The sequence below is a fragment of the Cuculus canorus genome, chromosome 16 (assembly GCF_017976375.1).
Source record: "Cuculus canorus isolate bCucCan1 chromosome 16, bCucCan1.pri, whole genome shotgun sequence".
Classification (NCBI taxonomy): Eukaryota; Metazoa; Chordata; class Aves; order Cuculiformes; family Cuculidae; genus Cuculus; species Cuculus canorus.
The window spans coordinates 3,268,580-3,290,059 of NC_071416.1; the positions used below are offsets into that span (position 1 = coordinate 3,268,580).

The 21,480-nt window shown below is 45.5% G+C and overlaps 1 protein-coding gene across 1 annotated transcript in view; it reads left to right on the top strand.

The window, feature by feature from the left end:
• The window catches only part of AHCY (adenosylhomocysteinase), a 30,118-nt gene extending 17,531 nt beyond the window's left edge, over positions 1-12,587 (top strand). Inside the window, exons 8-10 of the mRNA XM_054081579.1 lie at positions 870-987; positions 6,934-7,128; positions 11,615-12,587. Coding sequence (XP_053937554.1) covers positions 870-987; positions 6,934-7,128; positions 11,615-11,746 — 445 coding nt within the window. The 3' untranslated portion in view covers positions 11,747-12,587. The remainder of the gene's footprint in view (positions 1-869; positions 988-6,933; positions 7,129-11,614) is intronic.
• The last annotated feature ends 8,893 nt before the right edge of the window (positions 12,588-21,480 follow it).

The window sequence follows — 21,480 nt, forward strand, 5'->3', positions numbered from 1 at the left end:
GGAGGTAGGTAAAAGTTGAAAGTGATTCCATCTGTTAACACGCATAGCAGGCTTGAAACTAGCCTGTTCTCAATAAACTACCTTGCGGTGTTTTTTTCTATTGTGTCTTAGATCTCAATTTATAGCCCTTCCACAAACTCACTCCTGTCTTTGATGTTGTGATTGTACGTGTTGTGGTGGAAGATGAGATTGGGTGAGAGGAGATGAGCCCATTAGTCTCTAGTAAAACTGCTAGAAACTTTAAAGTTGGGAAGAAAACTATTCTGTGTAGCAAAGAATATCAGGTGTTTCAATTTTGACCAATTGAACTAGTTTTGCTTTCTGTACTGGGAACATATTTTCTCACCAGTAACCTCTTATATACTTGGGAAGCGTCCTTCCCTAGAAGATCTGGAGGTTTTCCCGATAGACTTCACATGCCTGCAAGGGGGCCTACAGTACTGGGGAGGGACTTCTTATAAGGGCGTATAGTAGGAGGACAATGGGGAATAGCTTTAAATAGGAAGAGGGAAGATCTAGACTAGACGTTAGGAAGAAATTCTTCACAGTGAAGACGGTGAGCCCCTGGCCCAGGGTGCCCAGGGAAGTGTTGGCTGCCCCATCCCTGGACGTGTTCCAGGCCAGGTTGGATGGGGCTTGGAGCAACCGAATCCAGTGGGAGGTGTCCCTTCCCATGGGAGGGGGTGGAACTGGATGGGCTTTACAGTCCCTCCAACCCAAACCATTCTATGATATTATGGCTCTGTCTTGTGAGAGTCAGATGCAGTCAGTGAGCCAGGCACTCTTCATTTCTTCTTAAGCAGAACATCTTCTGTGGCTGAACAAACATTTTTTGTACATTAACTATGCATATAACTTTTTTTTTGCAGACACTTTGAGCAGATGAAGGATGACGCCATAGTGTGTAACATCGGCCATTTTGATGTGGAAGTTGATGCAAAGTGGCTGAATGAAAATGCAGTAGAGACAGTGAATGTTAAACCTCAGGTGAGACAGTGCTTGTGTAAGCTATCCTGACAGAAAGAAGCAATAGCTACTCAGTGTCTGTTTCCAGAAAGGGAGATATTTCTCTTTGGGTACTTCATGTTTCTGCCTTTTCTTGGAAGCCAGTGTTGCTCTGGGCTGATCAGAATGGAGATTCTGCTCTGCTTTTCCCTTATTCACCTGGAACAAGCTGCACATCACACTTTCATATTGGCATTAGAGCAGCTGGTTCCTGCCAGTGCCCAAGTGTACAACGAGGTGCATCTTTCTTCATGTCTTACTGCTTGCTGGACGAACAGGACCACCCCTTAGTGGTGGTCGTGTAGGCAGTTAATTACATCGAGTTAATTTCTTACAGGTAGTCAGCTTTTATGTTTAGGGCATGATTGATTAGGTATGGAAATGTGCTTTCTTTGATAGTCCTCAGCTGAAAAAAATGCCATAACTCAGCTTCAAAAAGGAAGTGAGGTGGTGAAAGCAGAACAGATCATTAGAGACGGGATGAAACTTCTTGAGAACAGAACCCCTACGTTGCCTGCTGGCTGATTTGGATTCCCCCTATAGTTTGGAAGCTGCTTTGTACCAGAACAATCTTGGTCCTGGCATAGGGTGCCAGGATTAGAGCGAATCGCAAGGGAGCGTCTTCTGGGATTTTGTCAAGGTTTGAAAAAACTCGCACCTCTTTGTTTTAAAGCATTGTCTTTTACTCAGCGATTGAAGCCTCAGGAAAGCTTCTCTGGAACTCTGCCAAACTCAGGCTTTTCTCCCAGACTTAGTCGCTTCATTTTAGAAACCTGTATAGACCAGGAGTCTCTGCGTGGGCAGAAAAGGCGCAATGTTTTATCCTTGCTCAGCTTGCATTCTTGCATGTATTTACTTCAAGCTGTGGCTGTAGCTACACAGGAAAATAGGGATCTAAAAATTTCTGCTTTTCAACTGTGTCCTAAAGCAGAAAAGCAGAACTAAGCTAAATCATAATTGTTTATTATCAGCACAATGGGAGGACGCTACCTAAAGCAAAGCAGGCTTTGTCTGACTTGCCATGGGACTTGTAGTTACCTTTCAAAGCAGGAGGGTGCTTGCTGATAGCAGAATTATGGGGCAGGCTTTCTAATTTTTTAAAACACCACACCCAAGCGTGTGTCTTGGTGGATCTCAACCTGCCCTTCCAGTTTTCATAACCCCCTGGTGGCTTGTTGGCCACCCACATCAAACTTTTCCTAAGCAGTCTTGAGAGCCTTTGCAGTATCCTGTTTGCTGGTGAGACACTCAACATCGGCTCAAGTAAGTATGGAGTTTGTTCATTCAGGTCTCTTCTTGCCTGTGACCTTAGCATGGAGCTGACTTTGCTCAACAGCTCGTGTTCCGGAGGAGCCTGCAGACAGCTGCTTGCGTTCCAGTAGCTTAGGTTTTAAAACTAGAAGGGGGACTGCTCAAAAACTAAACATTTTTGAAAGCTAAATTGGATGCTAATAAGGTGACATACAGACTCTCTGTGCATGGCCATTCACCATGGCTTTTAAAGCCCATGTAAAATTGTCACTGGTGGAGGTAGCAGTCCCTTTTCCCGTATACTCTGTGTTGTAGGAGCCAGTCTATTACAGACGTAGTGGGTGCAATGGGACTGCAGTCTAGTCCAAGGTATGAAAGCTGTATCAAGTTTCTAGTTAAAAACAGAATATTACCTTTTCGAAAGGACTGAATTAGAGTCAAGGTCATCCATATGGTTTAATGTTGAAGATCCTCCTCCCTGGAATACCTCTGGGTCTGTTCTGTAAACTGCTGCTGTCACAAGCAGGATGTTCAGTGATGCAGAAACACCTGCTCACAGAGCAAAAGTAGTGGAAGCGGCTACCCGGCATGCTGAGTGCCATGAATGTGTGTGCTTGAAAGTCATCAGCTGAAGCTTGTAAAAGATGTTGCTGACAGCTCTGAGTACCCACCTCTGTCTCAGCTTGGCATCCAGATCGCTGAAGCTGAGAGGATTTATTGGGTAAATAGCACTTTACCCTTGAGCTGTTCTTGTGCTTTTCCTTACCCATCTACTGCTTACCCCTGGAGATGGGATGTATCTGGAGGTAAATCTGATATTATCTGCCTGTTCCACATGTTTGAAGCTTTAGTGAAGTGAGGATGGCCTATAAATGTCCGTATTGCCAACACCAGTAAAAGCTGATCCCCAGCTGAGGTTAGCACGTGGGTTTTTTTTGCCTTCTGGCAGTGAATATGAATCACTGTAACTTGTTTGCATCTCCAGCTGGACTTTGTTGTGGATGTGTTAATGCAGTATGTAGCTATACTGTGCTGGTGGGGCCCCCCTGTGCTCCCTTTTGTGTCTGCTTAGATTTCTTCTCCCTGAAGTTTTCACACCCACACGACAAGGTAAGGAGGTACCTTGTTGAGCAGGTGCTTCGTGAACAGATTCTGCTGTGTCAAAGCTTTGTTATTCTTCACTTTCATTCTCTGTGTCTGATGGCTGTGGTGGCTGTGCAGTTGAGCAGGGGTGGACTAATGCACATCATAAAAGCTTCCTCATTGTGAAAGGGCAGGACTGGGAGGAAAATTGTGACTTTAGAGCCCCAAATTCTATGCTTTAAACAAACTAAAATGTATTGAGTAAAAGTTGGCTGCAATTGGTTAACCCTTCCAGGACATGCATTAACTTTGGGTTTAGAAACAAGCTCCCACAAGGTATCCTGCAGCTTCTGTCTCTCGCCACCTGCATGGGAATTTATCTGTGTGTGGTGGGACCTTTCCTCAGGGCAGCAGTGAGGAGTCGTTACAATAATTGACAGAATTCCTCTTACACTGAAATCTGGGATGGAAATTATCAGGCTGCAGTTAGGCCATTGCGGGTTTCTCGGTTTTGTTGCTCCAGTTCATTAAAGGGATGCTGCTGTGATCATCCTGAGGTCAGCCCTGTGTTAAAGATCTGAGACCTTGCACTTGTCTTTAGAATAACATATATTTTTCACTTTAGTGTTCTGGATGAGGCATCCAATGTTTTACAATAACTGGTGCTAACTCTAAAAATTCCAATTTTCACTAAACCCAGGCAGCTTTTTTCCGTATCCTGTAACGGGGAGGGGAGTACAGTGCAAGAACAAAAATCTCTACTCTCTGATGAAGACATCTGTTTCTTGAACAGAGGATTAATCCAGAGCTGAGGGCTCTTAGACTCCAGCTAGAGGTATGGAGTTGTTGTGGAAGTGTCCAACATGGTAGATTTCAGTGCCATATGGTCTCCATTTACAAGTGGTGAGCTGGTGTAAGAAATGTTTAATGCTTGGGAAAGGAAAATGTCTTATTGTGCATTCTGACTAATCTGTTGCTTTCAAAGTACAGTTAGGGAGAAAATGGTCATTACTACAAAGCTGGCAGGCTGCTTTGAATGGGGGTTTGCACTGCATTCTGCTGTTGGAGACTGAGGCGTACCATAAGCTCGGGTCTGGAAGGGAAGGAAAGGTCAGAGTGGGATCAATGACATTTGACTCCAAAAATAAACTATTCATGTGTCATGGTGTGGAGGGAAGCGTAAAGCAGCCAAAAAAGTCCCCAGCAAGCTAAATGCCAATGGGGAAAGGGGAAGGAAGCATTTGTATGAGTGTGGAGATGAACTTAATGCTTGGATAACTTGAATTCTGTAGCAGTTTCTTGAGCTTATGAATCAGCCTGTTTATCTGCCTATAGATTGTGTTTCTAGAGGACTGATGTGAGCCTCTGCTGGTCCCACTGCTATTCTGTATTTATTTCAGTGCAAAGATATTAATTTGCATTTTCTGCCTTACCCTGTGCTTTGTGTGAGTCACGTCAGCAGGTCCGTGGGCGTGGGGTTCCATGCACATGCTGTGCAAGTCCATGCCCAAGCCAGCAGTTGTCCAAGTGCAAGCCGTGTGGATATTACACGGATATAATATTTTGACACCTAAACCATGCCATTCAGACTTCAAGACTGAAATACTACCTTGTAGTAGCTTGGTCTGTGAATATAAAGGAGATGAAGGGAGACCTCATTGCTCTCTACAGCTACCTAAAAGGAGGTTGTAGTGAAGTGAGGGTTGGTCTCTTCTCCCTGGTAGCCAGCAATGGAGCAAGGGTAAATGGCTTCAAGATGTGCCAGGGGAGATTTAGGTTGGATATTAGGAAGAATTTCTTTACTGAAAGGGTTGTCAAGCACTGGTAGAGGCTGCCCAGGGAGGTGATTGAGTCACCATCCTTATGAGACACAAGTAGATGTCGTGCTTGGGAACATGGTCTGGTGGTGGACTTAGCAGGGCTGGATCAATGGTTGGACTCAATGATCTTAAAGGTTTATTTCCAACCGAAACCATTCTATGATTCTATAATGTTAATATAAGTAATATTCTAGCTGTTCCCAAGGTTTTTAGTGTTCTACTTTCTGGCTTCTTCCTTCTTTGTTTCATTACTTTCCTCCCATAATCTTTTGCTAGCCCGTGTGGTTTTGGGGTGGACTGAGCACTGTTGCTGGTGACCCACAATGGAGAATCAGCATCCATAAGAACTATTGCAACTGCTCAGTGGAGAGCATTCTTACAAACCCTGCCTTGCTCTACAGCTCTTGGACAGAAGAAGTTGAAAATGTCATTTATGGTTTCTATTTGAGGTGATTACTGTCTGCATGTGTTGTACTGAAAACACCATCTGCTCTATGAACCCAAAGAGGGAACAGTGCTGCAATTGCATCATGGCTGGTGAAGGCGGGTGGAGGCACAGACCTGCTCCGAGGGCAAAATACCTCTTCTAATAGAGTAGTTTCTTTTGGTTTATTTATTACATCTCTGATAAAAAAAAACTGTGCAGAAGGTGGTATTTTTACAATTAAAGCTTCATCTCTTGTGGCTTTTAACTTACAGGCTAAAGCTTTAAGAATAAAGCTGAAAGTGAAGTGTGTTTTGCTTTGTAATAACTAACAATTGAGACTAAAAGTATAAATACAGCTGTGGGTAAAGGGACCCTTTTAGGTCTTTCACAGTTGCTGTGCTATGACAGCATCAGATAAATTCACTTGTCTATAGCATTAACCTTTGTCAAAGTTGGTCGTTGGTTATCTGAAGTCTTTCCAAAGGTGTGCTCTACTCCCACGTGCTTGGCACCATGAGAGCAGGAAATACCAGTGAACAGTGGATTTCCTTGTAACGTATATGGGCATTTCATTTTGAGCTTTAATACTGTAACCTCTTATGGGGCAAAGGCAGGGAGAGCAGAGCTGGTGGCTGGTGGAAAGGAGCAGCAGGGTTCGCTTGAACATTGCAGGAGCCCAATCTGGTCCAAACAACTGAGGCATATATTAAGTACGTTATTTCCCGAGTTGTGTTGGACTCTCATAGATGAGGACCCATCTCCTTAGCCCATCTGGGACTTGATTCTCCGTGTAGAGTCCTGTTGTCCGCAGCATAGCTTGGGAAGTCACTGAGTGGAGAACCACATCTTTGGCCCCTTGAGGGCAAAGGACAGCATGCCAGAAGCTAGGACAAGGGATTATCATGCTGTAAAGTGTTGGCCTTAGGGAAGTGAGAAGTTACAGGGGCCCAGTTTCAGTTGGCTGAGAACTCTAACTCTTACATGTTGTATGCAAGGGCTCTGGACCATTGCATGCGGAGAACTATCCTCTTCTCTCCTGTCTGTCCATGCCAGTTGTTACAATGAACTGTGTACTCTCCACTGCAGCCATGTGGAAAAACCAGAAGAACAGGATAATTGGTTAAACATGAAGCACATACTGAGATTCATGTTGTTTGAAGTCCAGGATAGCTACAGGCTTTGCAAACACCTGTGAGGAATTGAAGGAAGGTGTCGTAATTGTAATCGGTCTGTGCTGCAAGGCCACTGCTGAATTCTTAATGCAGAAAGAAAGCCCACCAAGCTTTTCAGAGTTTAAAATGCTCTCTTTACCCTGACGTAGGACTGCTCTTGTGTTTTCCCACTCAGGTGGATCGCTATACACTGAGGAATGGCCGTCACATTATCCTGCTAGCAGAGGGACGACTGGTAAACTTGGGCTGTGCCATGGGTCACCCCAGCTTTGTTATGAGCAACTCCTTCACCAACCAGGTGCTGGCCCAGATCGAGCTGTGGACCCACAGTGACAAGTACTCCGTTGGAGTCCATTTCCTGCCAAAGAAGGTGAGTTAGGAGAGCAGAAAGATCCAAGCTTGTAAGGAAGCCAGCTTGAGATGTGATCACGTAGATCTGTGTCGTTTGTGCTGGAGTTCATTTTCCTACTGAATGTTGTTGTTGCAAGGAGCTTCTGTCCCTCGGTGAATGCTTGGTTTGGTCATGCAGAGTCTGAAGTGGGCTGATGTTTCTGGCTGACCTGTTGTGCAGAAGAGTGGCTGGAAAGCTGCCAGGTGGAAAAGGACCTCTGGCATGTTGGTCAACAGTGGCTGAACATGAGCCAGCAGTGGCCCAGGTGGCCAAGAAGGCCAACAGCATCCTGGCTTGCATCAGGAATAGTGTGACCAGCAGCACCAGGGAAGTGATCGTTCCTCTCGACTCGGTGCTGGTGAGACTGCAGCTTGAATCTCGGCTTCAGTTTTGGGCCCTTCAGCACAAAAGGGACGTTGAGGGGCTGGAGTGCATATGGAGAAGGGAATGGAGCTGGGGAAGGGTTTAGGGCATAGAGGCTGTGGGAGTGGCTGAGAGCCCTGGGGCTGTTTAGTGTGGAGAAGAGGAGGCTGAGGGGAGACCTCTTCACTCTCTGCAGCTCCCAGAAAGGAGTTTGTGGGGAGGTGGGTGCTGGGCTCTGCTCCCAAGGGACAAGTGATAGTTGTGCCAGGGGAGGTTTAGATTGGATGTTAGGAAAAATGCCTTTACTGAGAGAGTGGTGAAGCACTGGCAGAGGCTGCCCAGGGCAGTGGTCACCATCCGTGGAGGGGTTCAAAAACTGTATGACCATGGCACTTGGGGACATGGTTTAGCAGGCACGGAGGGGTTGGGCTGATGGTTGGACTGGATGAGCTTGGAGGACTTTTCCATCCCTAATGATTCTGTGATTCATAGAATCATAGAATAGTTTGGGTTGGAAAGGACCTCAAAGCCCATCCAGTCCCACCCTCTGCCATGGGCAGGGACACCTCCCATTGGATCAGGCTGCCCCAGGCCCCATCCAACCTGGCCTTGAACACCTCCAGGGATGGGACAGACACAGCTTCTCTGGGCAACCTGGGCCAGGGCCTCACCACCCTCACGGTGAAGAAATTCTTCCTTGTCTAGTCTAAATCTGCCCCTCTCCAGTTTGTACTCATTGCCCCATGTCCTGTGATAGGAACATCCCATCACTTTTTGGCTCAACCTGGGGCTCTTCCCGAAGGTGCTGCCCCAGGATAGTCGGGGAGCTTCTCTCAATCAACTTGTACCTTCTGCTGAGCATCAGCAGTCGCAGCAAGTTTTCACATGCCTATCCAGCAGCAAAGTCCAGTGGGACAGAGTTGAAGCTGGAGTGAAACCAGGAATATCTTTTTCTGTGGTTGATGGGGTCTGGGTCCCATTTACACCTGACCACAATCTGATCTTAATCGCTTCACAAAATATTAGTGACAGATTGCCTCGAGTTTCCCTTTAAACTTATCTCTGCATTCTTTGTTCTTGGAAAAGTCTGGATCGTGTCACAACTCTCAAACTCCTTTTATGAGACTATTATCTGGTTTTAATTTTCCAAAACAAGCCTGAGAATTTGAGATGGTTATTTAGAGAGATGCTGGAGTTAAATCCCACTGCCTCTGGAATGCAACCAGGTGTGACAGTAAATGTGAAAATGCTTTTCATTTGGGAAGTAGAATGTTTGTGTTTGGGCTTAGTTGTGAAATATTTGCTGAAGGATGTAAGCTTCCAAACCCATCCGATGGTGATCAAGCAAAGCATACCAGAAATACAGCTCAGGAGTTGATTGCCAGGCTGATGCATAATCCTCTTCAAAGGAGAAGTTTTGTTGACAGATATTTTGAAAATGATAATCCAGTGTTACTAATGTGGCTTCATCCTCTTCCTGAGTAATGATTTTTAGGAAGCATACTTGAGCTGGAAATGCGAAGGAATCTCCAGCCTAGTTACTTAGAGTGGCATGTTAGTGGAGCATATGGCAGGGATCTTCTCAGGGCTCAGGTACTGTAACAAAATGCTCTATTTAACTTCTGTGCTCCAGACAGAATTTCAAAGAATATAGCAGTCACCTTGTCAGAACCAACAAAAGATGGGCAGGAGAGCTCTGTGTATTAATCTGGGCAGTATCTTTCCTTGAGCTGTGCGGTAGCTTTGAGGTTCAAATGTAAAATTCAAGAATTACCAAGTAACTAACATTGCACTTTATTTGCCTGCAAGAATATTGATTTCATGGTCAGCTATTACAAACGTGCCCACGTTCCTGCAGCGTGTGTTCCTGGAGATCTTAGAGCCATGGGATGGTTTGGGTTGGAAGGGATCTTAAAGCCCATCCAGTTCCACCCCCTGCCATGGGCAGGGACACCTCCCACTGGATCCGGTTGCTCCAAGCCCCATCCAACCCAGCCTGGAACACCTCCAGGGATGGGGCAGTTCACCACTGCTCTGGGCAACAAGCTGTTGTATCTGTGTTCTTGGCACCAAATCTATCCATCCTTACTCTCAGCTGTCTGATCTTAAGGTAAGAATGTCAGCTTACCTTCATGTATTTCTGTACCTTTTAATCTCAGTCTTGAAGTCCTCCAGCTGAAGCAGCTGTGAAACAGCTTATCTCTGCTGCAGTTTGAGAACCTGACCTGGGAGGTGTCAGGGGCTCAGCTCCCTTTCAAGTGGGTGTAATCTGTTTTAAACTTGCTTGAAATGCGCTTATCAGATGAGGTCAACCAGATATGCATTCAATTTTTAACACCTCTTTTTCCTTCCTGGCAGGATCTCAGCTTCCATCCTTGTTTCCCTTCTGAACACAGACTTTCCAGTTACCTTTTCTTTCTTCTGTGATTTTCCCAACTCTTGTGCAGCGTTTGGTGGCTTTCATGGTTCACTTTCGCATTCTTCAACTGCTTAATCTTATGTTTTTAGTTTTGCATTGTACATCTTTGGCTGTGTTGGCTCTTGAGATGTCAGCAGTTCCACAGTACTTATTAAGGGTAGGTTGACCTGCAGTGAATTATACTCTGTACAGCTGTAGCCATTTTCCCTGGTTCAGTAAAATGAGACAGCTTTGGAGTAGTTGTTACCACACTCCCTTTGAGTGGGAAATCTGGGACTAGTTATTGAATCACTTAGAGTGTGCTGGTTCACACAAGCTGAAGATCAGGCCCTTGGTTGTTTTTTGATTTATTGCCCTTCAAATACATTGCATCCTTTCATATCTGTTGAACTCACGAGGGAAAACATGAGTCAACATGAGCAAACAGTGTGCTGCAGCAGCCAAGGAAGCCAACAGGGTGCTGGGGTGCATCAAGAAGGGCATCACCTGCAGAGATGAAGAAGTCATTATCACACTCTGCTCAGCACTGATCAGGCCACACCTGGAGTGCTGTGTCCAGTTTTGGTCCCCACTGTAGAAAAAAGATGTGACCAGGCTGGAAAGGGCCCAGAGAAGGGGCGCTAAGGTGATGAGAGGACTTGGGAAACCTTCCATATGAAGTAAGGCTGAGAGAACTGAGTTTGTTCAGCCTTGAGAGGAGAAGGCTTAGAGGAGACCTTATTGCCAGTACCTAAAGGGTGTCTTCCAAGAGGATGGAGACTCCCTCTTTACAAGGAGTCACATGGAAAAGACAAGGGAGAATGGGTCCAAGTTGCTCCTGGGGAGATTCCAATTGGATTCCAGAAGAAAATTTTGCACCATGAGAGCAGTTAATCTCTCAGTTAGAGCAGGGTATAATCTCCCTGGGGAAGTCCTTTCTATCTTCGGATATCCTTAGTGGCTGTGCATCCCCCTCTGACTCTTCTGTGCCGATCTCCTGGAGCACTTAACTGTCTTGAAACTTTTCATGTTTCAATCCCTTGGGTTTGCGTGACTGTCTGACACCGCTGGGACAAAGTATATCCACATTTTGAGCCCGTGTCCTTCAGCCCACCTCGGCTTTATTCCTCATGAAGACACCACCAACAGATATTGGTATTCTTGCTGGATTAGCTATTCTGGAATTAATTTCTTAATACATGTACCCCAAAGATGGGATATCCAGAAAGGAGATGAATTTTTTTCCAGTATTAGAACTAATCTGAAATTGTAAGGTGATGGTCTGGTATGTCCGGGTGTCTTTGATGTGGAAACATGCCTGGAGCCTTGCCGTTCTACCAAACTGGGTATTCTTATCTCTGAATGGTTTGATCTCTGTTCTTCACTTGTTGGATGGATGCAAGTGTGTAAATTAGATCAAAATGGGCTTGGTTATATAAAAGTTGTCCGTCTCACTTAAGCTTGACTCCCTCAAAAGCATGGGGTTTTTCCATCTGAACGCAGTTCTGTGCTCAAAGCAGATGCCTCTGCGCTCAAGGAGGCAAAGTACGTTGGCAGGAGAAGAGCTGACTGTTTGTCTGTTGTTCGAAGTCCTCCGTGGGGCTGCTGTTGGTTTTCACATATTTGTTTCTTACCATTTACTGTTACTTCCTGACCTAACAGGACTCTGTTCGGCTAATATTCTCTTGATGTTTTGTTTTTCAGCTGGATGAAGCTGTGGCTGCTGCTCATCTGGATAAACTCTGTGTGAAGCTGACGAAGCTGAGTGACAAGCAGGCCAAGTACCTGGGCTTATCCAGAGATGGGCCATTCAAGCCAGACCACTATCGATACTGAGCAGGTGGCATTACCCAAAGACCAAAGTGCAGGGATACAACCTTCCAAAGCTCTTGTGTGTGCTGGGCTTCCGAGAACAAGCCCTTTACCATTCTCCTCTCAGTGCTGCAGAAGCCCACCCCTGACCAAGCAGCTTCAGGACCTCTTATGTTAGTGAAAGAGGATCACTCTAACCCTTGGAATTAGAATTAGTTACTTAAATAATGTCATGGTGAAAAGGATCCTATGCACCTTTTATTGACTCTTAATGTCCCGGTAAGGGGAGCAGGATAGAAAATTGCTAAATGAAAATGTGTAGTCTTGTCAACCATGTGGCTGACAGCCTCTTTGAACGAACTAACCAATAAAGATGGGGAACGATTTCTACAGGGAGATGCTTTTTCCATGCCCTGCTCAAATTTGATGGATCCTTTTAGGAAGCTGGCAGTGTTGAGCTTTTCTCTACAAAGGTGCCCCATCTGAGGTGCATGTTGGGAACCTGAGGGAAGTAGGGAGGAGTCTAGGTTGGTCAGTCTCCTTCCTGTAAAACAACTTAATGTCCTACTAGGAGATTAGGGCTGGAGTGTTTTTCTGGGTTAAATTACTCCATCAGGTTTGGTCAGAACAAAGACCCTTCTGTGCTGCTTCTGCCCCAACTCAAGGAGTGACTTCTAGTGGCCTTCTGGTGTGTTGTGAAGGGCTGAGAAGCCACTGAGGGGATGGTTTAGGGTTCTTGTTCAATGCTCTGAAGACACCAGTGGCATACTTCTACCCCCGACTTGATTTTTGAGTTGTGATGTCTGCTGTATCTTGTTTGTCACTGACTCAAAGTGCTTTTATTAAAGATCTGAAAGTGGCCTAATTTGGTTTGTGTAGTGAGATGCTTTTGAGTTTTGCCATGGATTTATTTACTTTTGTGTGATCCTTAAGCTACTGAAAATATTTAATGTATCCATAGTGTTGAGACCACACCTGGAATCCTGGGTTCAGTTTTGGGCCCCTTGCTGCAAGAAGGACTTTGTGCTAGAGCGTGTCCGGAGAAGAGCAATGAAGCTGGTGAAGGGGCTGGAGGACAAGCCCTGTGAGAGGCAGCTAAAGGACCTGGGGTTGTTTAGCCTGGAGAAAAGGAGGCTGAGGGGGAGACCTTATCACTGTCTACAGCTCCCTGAAAAAAGGTTGAAGTGAGGTGGGTGCTGGTCTCATCTCCCAAGTAACAAGTGATAGGATGAGAGGCAATGGCTTAAAGTTGCATCAGGGGAGGTTTAGACTGGAAATGACCTCATGGAAAGGGTGATCAAGCGCTGGAACCGGATGTCCAGGGAAGTGGTGGAGTCCCCAGCCCTGGAGGGATTTAAAAGCCACGTGGCTTTGGTGCTTAGGGACATGGTTTAGTGGTAGACTTGGCAGTGTGAGGTTTATGGTTGGACTGGATCTTGAAGGTCTTTTCCAAACTAAATGATTCCATGGTTCTATGGAATCACTCACCTTTATTGCTTGCTTGCTTTTTATTGGCAAGTGTGCATCTTATGTCCCTGGCAGTTTCGCTAATTAACTTACAACTAATTTTTTAGCTGTTTTCTTATCTTTTTTAATTTGCATGCAATTAATTTGGTGTGCAGTCTAGCCTGAGGTCGAGCATCTTGATTCCGTGAATATGGATTGTCAGTCCCACTGTGATCCTGTTTAAAGGGCTTCAACAGTAGATAACGAAGGAAGAACAATAGCAATGAAGAGAGCCGAGCATCTGTAGGTGTCGAGGCTCGTGAATGCCCCCTCTGAAGTGCTGAAACCCCATGCAGCAGCTCATCTGGCGTCCCACATCTGGCATGGTGAGTCATACAGTGACAGAGCGCGGCGTTTCTCACGTGGGACTGCACAGCAGATGTCACATCAACGGCTGAGATGTGAGTTGCCAGCTCTGACACGAGAAGAGGAGATGGGTCATTGTTGCTGGCTCTGACACGAGAGGGAGAGATGGGTCATTGTGCCGTATTGCGAATATAGAGACCACAAACAGGGATGAGAGTGCGAAGAAATGCGAATCTCATAGCAGTGGTTCCTCTTGAAGATCGTCTGAAGTTGCTCAGAAGCCAGTTGTGTTTTTCAGCCTATGGGGCTTCTTTGTTAAGATAAATCAAGTGTAGTACATGCATGCTGTAACCTCAGTAGTTCTTTGGTTCTTTGGACGACTTTTCACAACTATAGAAGCATCAATTACAATTAAGTTGCCTTTTGTAATTTTTTTTTGAAATCCATAACTCTTCTGGAGTGCTTGTGGTTTGCACTTAGAAACAGCAAAAACAGGACTGGAAGAATTAAAGTCTCATGGAAAAAACACTTCTAGAAGTTAATAGGGTGAAACCAAGAAGGGTTTAAGGTTTGCAGCATCCTTCACAGCTGAATGGGGTCTGACATCCCTTCTGCTTGTCCAATCCCCTGAACAGCAGGGAGATTAAACTCTTCAAGATATATAGAAAGTCTATAGCAAAGTTTTTACTCCTTGTTCCAGCTGTAGAATCCAGTGATGCTTTTCATCAAACCTTTTACTTTTCTGTAGTGCTCTGCTGGCTTCATCAACTGGGAAATCATTTCCATAAGGGAATATGACATGGGCCATATGCAGAGCCAATGCACTCCTTTTCCCTGATAGAACAGCAGCATTTTAGAAGTAAATAAAGCAGCATCTTAGTTGCAATATTGCAGATATTGGAAGCACACTTACATGCTTGTTAAACACCAGATTTTGTTTTGAGCCAGTGCTTATTTTTCCCAACCTAAATGATTCTTCCTTTTCCAAACTTAATGATTCCATGATCCTATGATTATTCTAGGTGTCTGCCTTGCATCGTTAATTTGATTTATACACTCAGAACAAACATTTGATGGTCTTGTTCCCTCCCCTCCAAAAAACTTGCTTCCTGTGTGTATTTTATTAACCACTGGATACAAATTCCTTTTGACCCTTCTTGGCAGTCAAGACCTTTGCCTGTGCTATTGTCTGACCTGTCACTGAGATGCCAGTTTGTTGATAAAGAACATCATCTCTGACCAAACCCTTGCACTTAGAAGCAAGCAGTAGTCATGGAGGGATGTAGAACAAGTTAATAAAGGGGAGTAAACCATTTGGTTCGTTCTTATACTGCTCCAAATATTTGCTTCCCAAATGGAAAAATTATTATGTATTTTATCTCAGTTTATAGCAAGAAGATATTTTAAATCATAGAATGCTAGAATGGTTTGGGTCAGAAGTGACATTAAAGCTCATTTGGGTTGGAAGGGACCTCAAAGCCCATCCAGTCCCACCCCCTGCCATGGGCAGGGACACCTCCCACTGGATCCGGTTGCTCCAAGCCCCATCCAACCTGGCCTGGAATACCTCCAGGGATGGGGCAGCCACCACTGCTCTGGGCAACCTGGGCCAGGGCCTCAAAGGAAAACCTTTCTTCCTAAGATCTCATCTCAGCCCCCTCTCTTTCAGCTTCAAACCATTCCCCCTCATCCTATCACTGCACTCCCTGATCCAGAGCCCCTCCCCAGCTTTCCTGGAGGCCCTTTCAGTGCTGGAAGCTGCTCTAAGGTCTTTGCGAAGCCTTATCTTCTCCAGACTGAACAACCCCAACTCTCTCAGCCTGCCCTCATACAGGAAGTGCTCCAGCCCTTGGATCACCTCTGTGCTCTCTTCTGGACCTGCTCTGACACTCCATGTCCTTCCTGTGCTGAGGACTCCAGAACTGAACAGAGGGTTCCAGGTAAGGTCTCTTACCTGGAGAAAGCAGAGTAGAGAATCCCCTCCCTGGCCCCGCTGGTCCCACTGCTTTGGATGCAGCCCAGGACACGGTTGGTTTCTGGGCTGCAAGTGCATGTTGCCGGCTCATGTAGAACTTCTCATCCTCCAGCACATGAAGTCCTTCTCTTCAGAGCTGTTCTCAATCTGTTCTCTGCCCAGCCTGTATTTGTGTTTGGGATTGCCCTGACCCAGGTGCTTTTGGTCAAGTACTACAACCTTCTAGCTTCATGTGATCTTGCTCTACCAGATGTTCCCGAGGCCTTTTTGGAGTAGGGGAGCTTTGGCTGTTGCATTATTTTGTATGTATCCACTCCTGTTTCCATTCTGGAAGGCTTAAAGAATTGCTGTCTTTTGCCAACGTGTCAAAGACCATTAGCTTATAAGGAAATGATATATTTTTTTTCAAATACCACATGTGTTTGTTATGGAACACAAGGACACATGTTCTCACGGCTGATTTCTGGCTGTTACTGTTACAAGTTGTGTAATGCTGTCATTTACCTGTTTGAGCAGAGTGAGAAGGAGCCCATCCACCATCACTGATGACATTGAACTGAGGAACCCACCAGAGGTAGCGGAGTACCACAAGAACTCTGTTAGCAGCCGAGTCTACCTGTTGGCAGAGAAAGCACGGAAAGTGTCTATTAAACTATATTAGAGTCAATAGATGATTTCTGTTCATTCAAAGGGCTCTGAACCGGATCACTAAGGAGGGTGTATTTTTGTCTTTTCCTGCCTTTATACGGATTAAATCAATGCCACATGTGAATTGTGTTATGACACTATTACGGCCATTTTAGGGCTCCCATATCTCATTTCAGGCCAGGATTTCACCTCAAAGGATTTCCTGGATAGGAATACGTGTGCATGTGCCGTGAGGCAATTGCACTATTTTTTTTATTTCGTTGAAAAATCTTGTATAACTGACCAAAGCCTCCTTTTTCTTCTGGGAGAGATGGGAGAGGGATTTAGCCATGTGTTGGCCATCTGCGTATCGTCTGAGAAGTTTGCCAATAAAAATGTCTGTATTATCCCTGAAAGTAATCTGCAGGCACTACAAGTTTCAGAAGGGCACTTTGAGAGTGATTGATGGCTCTTTCAGGCAACCCAGGGTGTCTCTGGCCTCACGATGTTCTTCGACATGGGGACGGTCTTCTAGACGTGTCCTGTGTCACATCTGCCAGCCCTGCATGGGTGTTGCTGATGTGTCTGCGATGGGATGGGCGATTCTGCTGCTGCTGAACAGTCCTTTTGTGAAATTCTGTTATCAGAGGGGTGGAAGGGGGAAGAGGGGAGAGCAAATGCTCATATCCCTTATCTTACCTCCTTCAAATGTAGCTCTGCAAGAAACAGAAAACCATTGGGTTGGAAGGGACCTTACAGATCATCCAGTTCCAACCCAGCTGCCATGGGCAGAGACACCTCCCACTGGATCCAGTTGCTCCAAGCCCCATCCAACCTGGCCTGGAACACCTCCAGGGATGGGGCAGCCACAACTGGTTCTGGGCAACCTGGGCCAGGGCCTCCCCACCCTCACAAGTTAAAAAACTCTTCCTAATATCTAACCTAAATTTTTAATCTAAATCTCCCCTCTTTTGGCTTAAAACCATTCTCCTTTGTCCTGATAACGAGCCAGTCCCCAGCTTTCTGGTAGGACCTACGTTGATTCTGGAGGACCAGAAAGACCTAAACAGATATTTGGATATCTTGCCCCCTAGGTCAGGGTGATCAGCTGAGGAAGGGGAAGAAAATTCCACCAAATCTTCTCTAGGTATAAAACTTCTCTCACTGTTGTTTAATGAACTGGGGCTAATCAACAACAGAGCTGCGAGCTCCTGCTGACTTCAGGTTTCTCAATGTAAGGGTGGATCTGAAGAAACTGGGAGCACCATTAAAGGCCATTAGATAAGTTATCAGCAAAACACCTCAGGATCTGTAATCTGGAGCTTTCTGGAGAAGGTGCTGCCTTTTTTGTTGTGTTCAAGAAAGGTATTCATCATGTTTCAATTCTGGGCCCCTCACTCCAAGAAGGATGTTGAGGCTCTGGAGAGTGTCCGGAGAAGAGCAACGAAGCTGAGGAAGGGGCTGGAGAACAATCTGATGAGGAGCGCCTGAGAGATCTGGGGTTGTTTAGCCATGAGAAGAGGAGGCTGAGGGGAGACCTTATCGCTCTCTAAAACTGCCTGAAAGGAGGGTGTAGAGAGGAGGGTGCTGGGCTCTTCTCCCCAGTGTCAGGGGGCAGGACAAGGGGGAATGGCCTCACGTTGCACCAGGGGAGGGTCAGACTGGACATCAGGAAAAACTTTTCACAGCAAGATTCATCAGGCCCTGTCAGAGGCTGCCCAGGGAGGGGGTGGAGTCCCCATCCCTGGAGGGGTTTAAAAGCCGGTTGGATGAGGTGCTCAGGGACATGGTTTAGTGGCAGGTAGGAATGGTTGGACTTGATGATCCAAGAGGTCTTTTCCAGCCTGCTGATTCTATGATTCTGTGTTGCTGTGTTGAAAGTACTGGAGTGTCCTGTGCTGCCCATGTGACCAACCTGTGTGAGGAGCCACAAGATTTTACTTCCGTTTTGCAGGCTGAAGGAGCCACCAGGATTGAGGAACGCGTTGTGAGTCTATTGCGTGTGTTCCTGTGCTTTGTGCTCTGCCTGGATGGGAGCTGATGATGCCGTTCAAAACTAGCTAGTGGGGTCTGCAAACTGGCAAAATGAAAGCTGAAACAGCTCAGAGTCAAGATTGCATGAACAGAGATGAAAGAACCACTCCTGGGAGGCCAAGATTTGACACTACCTATGTGTGGACCCATCTGTGATGCTTTCAGCAGGCTGGGGAACTTCACTCAATGCCTTTAGTGCGATGCCTGTCAAAAGTGGCACAGAATTTTGTCTTATCCCACAGTTAGAAAAGCACACAGTGGTTGAGGTGTTGTGCGTCTGACCCAGGAAGCAATTCTTTCTTTCCATCTACTAAATGTACTTCAAAAAATCTTGATCATGTTTGGAAATGGGTATTTTTTTTGCTGCACACGTTCAGTTTTGGTGATTGAGTGTCTGTGAACAACCTGTTCCCAGTATTATAGTGTTAATTGGGATTTTGCAATGCAGTAACCATGGTGTGGCATCCCACACGTTTCCTTCTCTGTGTTGGACGTCGCTGTGTGGAGAAGGCTGTCCAGAAGGGCAGCAGTTTGGGGTTCAAAGTAGGTAGAGAAAGTGCTCACATGTTTGTTAGTGAAGTTTTTTTCTTAATTATTTTCTTTCCTAGCTCTGGTTCTGCAACTCAGTCGTGTCTGAGTTAAATGGGATGCTGGATGTGAACAAATGCTGAACTGCTCTGTGTAGTGTCTTTGTAGAGTCATTTCTGGCCATGGAATGGCCTAATTCAACTTGAAATAACTATGATGAAAACTGTTGTCATTTAATGCTTTTTTCGCATTTCCCTTCGATGACATTTAACGTCCACACCCTTGTGGTGGGTGACCTCGACTGCGGTGTCTCACAGATAGGGTGTCCCACCATACTCTGAGAAGCGTGTTTGCTGTAGGACTAAGATGATGTAACTTTGACACTAGAAAGCAGAGCTTCCACAGGGTCAGCTGTTGGCACGGTGTGTACAGGTTCTACCTTGGCTCCCTGGTTTGGTTATACAAATCTCCATCTGGTTCTCCTATAACCCATTTAATCTTCAGGCTAACAGTATTTCTGCATCTCAAAGGGACTTAATTGCATCTTTCATCACCCACAGCCAAAGCAGCATCACAGATACTGTGGACTCATCTACACAACTTTGGAGAAGTCTTCTACCTTCTATTAAATCTTTATGGGAGAAGATCCTAAAGACTGACGTATGGGAAGTTGATAGTTTTCCTTCTGGAGTCTCCAAAACAGTTTCTGTGATTATTAAAGCCTGGAAAATGGTGAGGTTTTTAGAGCTAGTTTGGTGTAGTTGTTAAGATGTTAATTCTATCATTTGTTTTATCCATCAGGATAAACTTGGATTTTATGGTCTTTGAGTGTGAAAATATGCAATCAAGTCAGGACTTTGGATGGGAAAACACAGTATCAGTTCTAAATTCACACAAGATAGGCAGTATTCGAAAAGCTAATAGTGGTTTATTTATACTTAATCCTACTAAGCTGTAATGAGGGTAGAATTTCCGTTAGTCTCTAGGAGAAAAATGACTCTGTCAGGAACTATTCCAGGGTCTGTCTCTAAGCTTGGATTCCAACAAGTTTTTGGTAGTGACATTTTGCTGTGTGACAACTAAAACTGAAACCCTCCCTCTTGTCACGTGTATCTTTTATCATCTGGTGCTGGTGACATTTCAGACAGGTCCCTTGGGGAACTCTTCTACGTACAAACAACTCCTCAATATCTGTTCAAACTAGATAGGGGAAGCAAGTGTCAAGTGTCCGTGTTTTACTGATTTCTGTATCCTATCAATACCTCGTGCAAATGGTCTTTACCAGGAAAAGTGCAGTCACTAAAGCTACTAACAGAGTTCCTGCTTTGGTGTGATAGATGATTAGAAAGAAAGCACAGCTTCTTTCTAAAAGAGGGGATTTGTTTTTCAACGTATGAGCAGATCTTTCCTTTTCCTTCATGGCGTACGTGCACCATCCCTTAATTTGCTGGTTCAGCGTCTGTGTCTCTTGTTCCTCACTGTGGATCTAAGCACTTTCCATTTCTGGAGCTGATGGCCACAAGCTGTGACTAACATCTTCATTAGCGATCTGGATGATGAGGTGAAGTGTGCCCTCAGCAAGTCTGCATGTGAGACAAAACTGGGAGGAGCGGCCGATACACCAGAGGGTTGTGCTGCATCCAGAAGGACGTTGCCAGGCTGGAGAACTGGGCTGATGGAACCTCATGAAGTTCAACACCGAGAAGCGCAAAGTCCTGCACCTGGGCAGGAACAACCCCAGGCACCAGTATATGCTGGCACCCACCCAGCGGGAAGGCGGCTTTGCAGCCAAGAACCCTGCGCTCCTGATGACCAGCAAGTTGAACACGGGCCAGCAACGTGCCTTGGTGGCAAAGAAGGCAAACAGTGAGCTGGGCTGCATTTGGGGGACTGTTGTCAGCAGGTCAAGTTGATCCTTCCTCTCTGCTTAGCACTGGTAAGACAACATGTGGAGCACTGTCTCATTTGGGGCACTCCCCAGTATGAGGCATGGATAGACTGGACAGAGTCCAGCGTCAGAAAAGGGGGTTTTGTTTTTGTTTTTTTTTATGGCCAGGGTGATGGAGCACCAGCACAGACTGGAGATATTTCTTGGAGATATTCCAAAGCTTTCAGTACAAGGTCCTGGGCAGCCAGCTCTGGGTACCCCACCTGAGCAGGGAGTTGGATCTTGCAGAGGTCCTTGCCAACCTCAACTGTTCTGTGATTCTGCAAAGCTGGAGTAGGAGCCGCTGTCCTAGAGAACATCTGTTTGTTTGATCTCTCTCTCTACTTCCTTCCCATCCCTTTCCTCCTGCTCTCCTCCATCCTGGTCAAACATCAATTTCCTGACCAACTGGACACTTTTGTATGAAAATTATATTGTTTCCACCTGAGAAGTTATTGTGTGATTATTGATATGATTTTAGTAACAACCAAGGACAAATTCTTATAGTTACAAGAACATGATGGGAATCCATCTTTATCTAAAGAAGGGACAAAACGCTGTTTCCTAAGCCCACCATAATGTATCATTCTTCCTTCTCATCTTCTTTCTATCATAACTGAATGGCTTACAGATTCCTGAGCTACAATATCTCATTAAAACACATACGTACATTTAAAAGAATTCAAGCTTGCATCATGTATGACAGCTGATGTATTTTATAAAAGATAAGGAACACAATGCTATCCTGGTGTCATTTGGGCTCTTAGATTAAATCTGTCATGTATAAGATGAACAAGCATCTGCCAACATCTGACTCTGACCTGAGTTTTGAGCTCTGGACTTTGGATTGATTAT